At 37.4% G+C, this 3,266-nt stretch overlaps 1 protein-coding gene across 1 annotated transcript in view; it reads left to right on the top strand.

The window, feature by feature from the left end:
* Positions 1-417: 417 nt before the first annotated feature.
* The window catches only part of DSG3 (desmoglein 3), a 25,785-nt gene continuing 22,936 nt past the window's right edge, over positions 418-3,266 (top strand). The window contains exon 1 of the mRNA XM_034995809.1: positions 418-465. Within this exon, the coding sequence (XP_034851700.1) occupies positions 418-465 (48 nt within the window). The remainder of the gene's footprint in view (positions 466-3,266) is intronic.

Raw genomic sequence — 3,266 nt, 5'->3', positions numbered from 1 at the left:
TTTTGCTTCTCAGTTTTAATTGTAACCCCGAAGAAAAGCCAACTAGATTCTTTTTCAGTGTAGTCAGGACTAGCTTTGCACTTCCACACCATGATTAATTTATTATTCATCTGGGACCTTCAAGACAAGTATACCTTGTCTTCAGCCTGTGCACTTCTTTCAGCTTCCAACAAAGGATTTCATTGCTTTTGGAATTGAGGTGTGTCTAAGTTTTTACCTGGGAGCAAAAATGATGCAAGCGTTTCTGGTGAGACCAATCTTTGGTTTAGGGTGGGGAAGAGCTGCATAACAGACTATCTGTACACTCCAGGAAGCAGAGACGCTACCAAAGGGCTTTTCTTAGACATCATATGCAGACAGTTGGAAGGACTGAAGCAGCAGCTTCCTTGGATTTGTCCACCAGGGAAATCAGAGAAAATGACTTGGCTCCTTTTCAGAACATCAGGGGCTCTGGCTATTTTAATGGTAAGTCCAATTTTTTTTCAAATAATTGCAACTTTCCCTGTCTCCTTCCTTGTTTGATAATACTCTCTTTGATTGCTGAATCCCTCTTATAAATTCTAAAAGGAGTGAAGTGGAAATAAACATTTTGGAATAAAATCATAAAGATTACCAATTTCCTCCTTTGGGTGGTTTTTATTTTTTTTTTAAAGATTTTATTTATTTATTTGACAGAGAGAGACAGCGAGAGAGGGAACACAAGCAGGGGAAGTGGGAGAGGGAGAAGCAGGCTTCCCGCCTAGCAGGGAGCCGGATGTGGGGCTCATCCCAAAACCCTGGGATCATGACCTGAGCCAAAGGCAGACGCTTAACGACCGAGCCACCCAGGTGCCCCTTGGGTGGTTTTTAAATGTTGTATTTTACATTGAAAAATAAATCAGAGAGAAATAGAATTTGAAAGTAGACATTTAGCATTTCTTTAGTTAATGAATTAAATAATCCTGATCTTAGATCTATTTTCCACAACACCTTCACTTTCTTCAAAGTAATGCTTTTACTCATCTTTCCAATACACAAACTAAAACACATGAAAGAGAACCAGGTCTGTTTTCCAAGGTTACATATCTCTTAAGCATATGCTAAGAACTGTACGTGCCTGGTCTTGATACCTGACATGCTTTTAAAATAGACAGACTGTTGAATTAAAATCAAAGCAATGTTTGACTCTAGAGAAGTTGAAAGTTATTAAGAAAACTATGTTTAGCCATTATGTGCAAAAAATATCCCAACTTTGGGGGGAAAAAGACATACAACATTTTAGAAGCCATTTTTTTTTTATTCAGGAGAATAATACTTCTGTTGGTTGAGAAAGATTTATATAATGTTATCTAAAAGAGAAGTGGGACCTGAAGAGCTAAGCACTAGCCAGAATGTTACAGACTAGTTTGTTCCTTAACTATGCTGTTTCAGTGAAGGGGAAAAAAAAAAAAAAAAGCCACAATTTTATCAGTTACATTAGGATATCAAAATAGTGACATATACCATAAATGAATATTAAAAAAAATTCCTAATACTAATTCCCACATCATAATAACTGAGTTGGCCTAGGCACCAGTTTCCCTCACCTCCTCAACTAAAAAAATTGAGATGATAATTGGATTTCAAGAAGTTTCAGGGAGATAGATCTTTAGAAAGAACTTTCTAAAAATTAAAGGTGTCTAAAATTAGAATAGGCTGCCTTATGAGCCAGAGTTTCCCAGCTTCCCCTCTCAGGACAATGTCCAAACAGAAAATTGTTATCTTCCCTTCTACTAGAGTCTATTTTTATTAAACAATGTAACAAATTGCTTTGGTTATCTAATGAGTTTATTTGACCCAAGAATGTTGTCAAGAGAAATGAGATAGTTGTATGATGTTCCCAACTTCCCAGATGGTCATTTCCAGACTAAACCTCAAGTAGCCTGATAATCCACATGTCCAAGCCAATGACCAACTCAGGAAAGGTGGCAGAGGGTGTCAGAAGGTGTCGTAAGAGCACAGAATTGGAAGACCACAAGCGTAGGGGAGCTCTTTTCCCTGCTTTGACATAGACCATTCTCAAGTACCCCTCAGGTTCTACTAAGGGCTGTTTAAGTTAAGATCGTTATACTAAGGGCTGTTTCATTCATCTTTATATCCCTAGTGCCTCCTATAATATCTCTCTTACAGTGGGCACACAGTTGTTTGAAAAATAAATAGATGAACAATTAAACAAGGCCTCTCTAAACTCTAACTTCCCACAGTGCCTTTATAATGCTGGTCATGAAGGAAATTATGAAAAGTGAGACATCTTCTTCCCCTTAGAAAAATTTTACACACACACACACAAGCTATTTAAACAACAATATAACTTCATAGATAACTATTAAGCTGAATGGTCCAGACGTGCTCTGTCCAATATGGCAGCCACTGGCCACATGTGGCTAATAACCACTTAAAATGTGGTTGGTCTGAACTGAGATGTGTTGTTAAGTATAAAATATACATCATATTTTTGAAGACTTTGTATGAAAAAAAGAATGTAAAATGTCAACTTTTATGCTGACTACAATTAAAATTACAGTATTTTGGATATATTGGATAAAAAATATATTGTTGAAATTAATTTCACCTTTTTAAGCTTTTTAAATATATGAATATTAGGGGACGCCTGGGTGGCTCAGTCAGTTAAGCATCTGCCTTCGGCTCAAGTCATGATCCCAGGGTACTGGGATCTAGTCCTGCATTGGGCTCCTTGCTCAGTGAGGAGCCTGCTTCTCCCTCGGCCTAAAGCTTCCCCTGCTTATGCTCTCTCTCTTTCTCTGACAAATAAATAAAATCTTTAAATACATAAATATATATATAAATATTAGAACATTTAAAATTATATATTTGGCTTGCATTTGTGGTTCTCATTATATTTCTATTGAACAGTGCTTGTCTATTATTAATGCTGTTAGTGGAATGCAGTATCAGTCAAGAGTGAGGTCAGAAAACAAGGCTCCATGGACTAGGTGAGATTTGAGCTGTTTTTTGATTAGTATAGATGGGCCAAAGGGGGATAACCTATATCCTCAGTTGTCAGACCAGCACGAGCAAAGGAAAGCACAATTACGGCATTTACCTAGGGGCAATGGACATACTGGTTTTGCTAGAATGACAGTTTGCATTGGACATGAGTTGGAAAGGTAGGTGAGGGTCAGATTGAAAAGCATACTCCATGAAGGCTAATGGAATCCTTTTAGAAGCAAGGAGCCACCCCGAGTTTTGAAATAGTGTGGTAAGGGAAAAAAAAAAAAAAAGTTTTT

The sequence above is a fragment of the Mirounga leonina genome, unplaced genomic scaffold (assembly GCF_011800145.1).
Source record: "Mirounga leonina isolate KUSES-001 unplaced genomic scaffold, KU_Mleo_1.0 Mir_93, whole genome shotgun sequence".
Taxonomy (NCBI): domain Eukaryota; kingdom Metazoa; phylum Chordata; class Mammalia; order Carnivora; family Phocidae; genus Mirounga; species Mirounga leonina.
The sequence above is the reverse complement of the archived record's forward strand: the minus strand, read 5'-3'. Positions and strand labels throughout refer to the sequence as shown.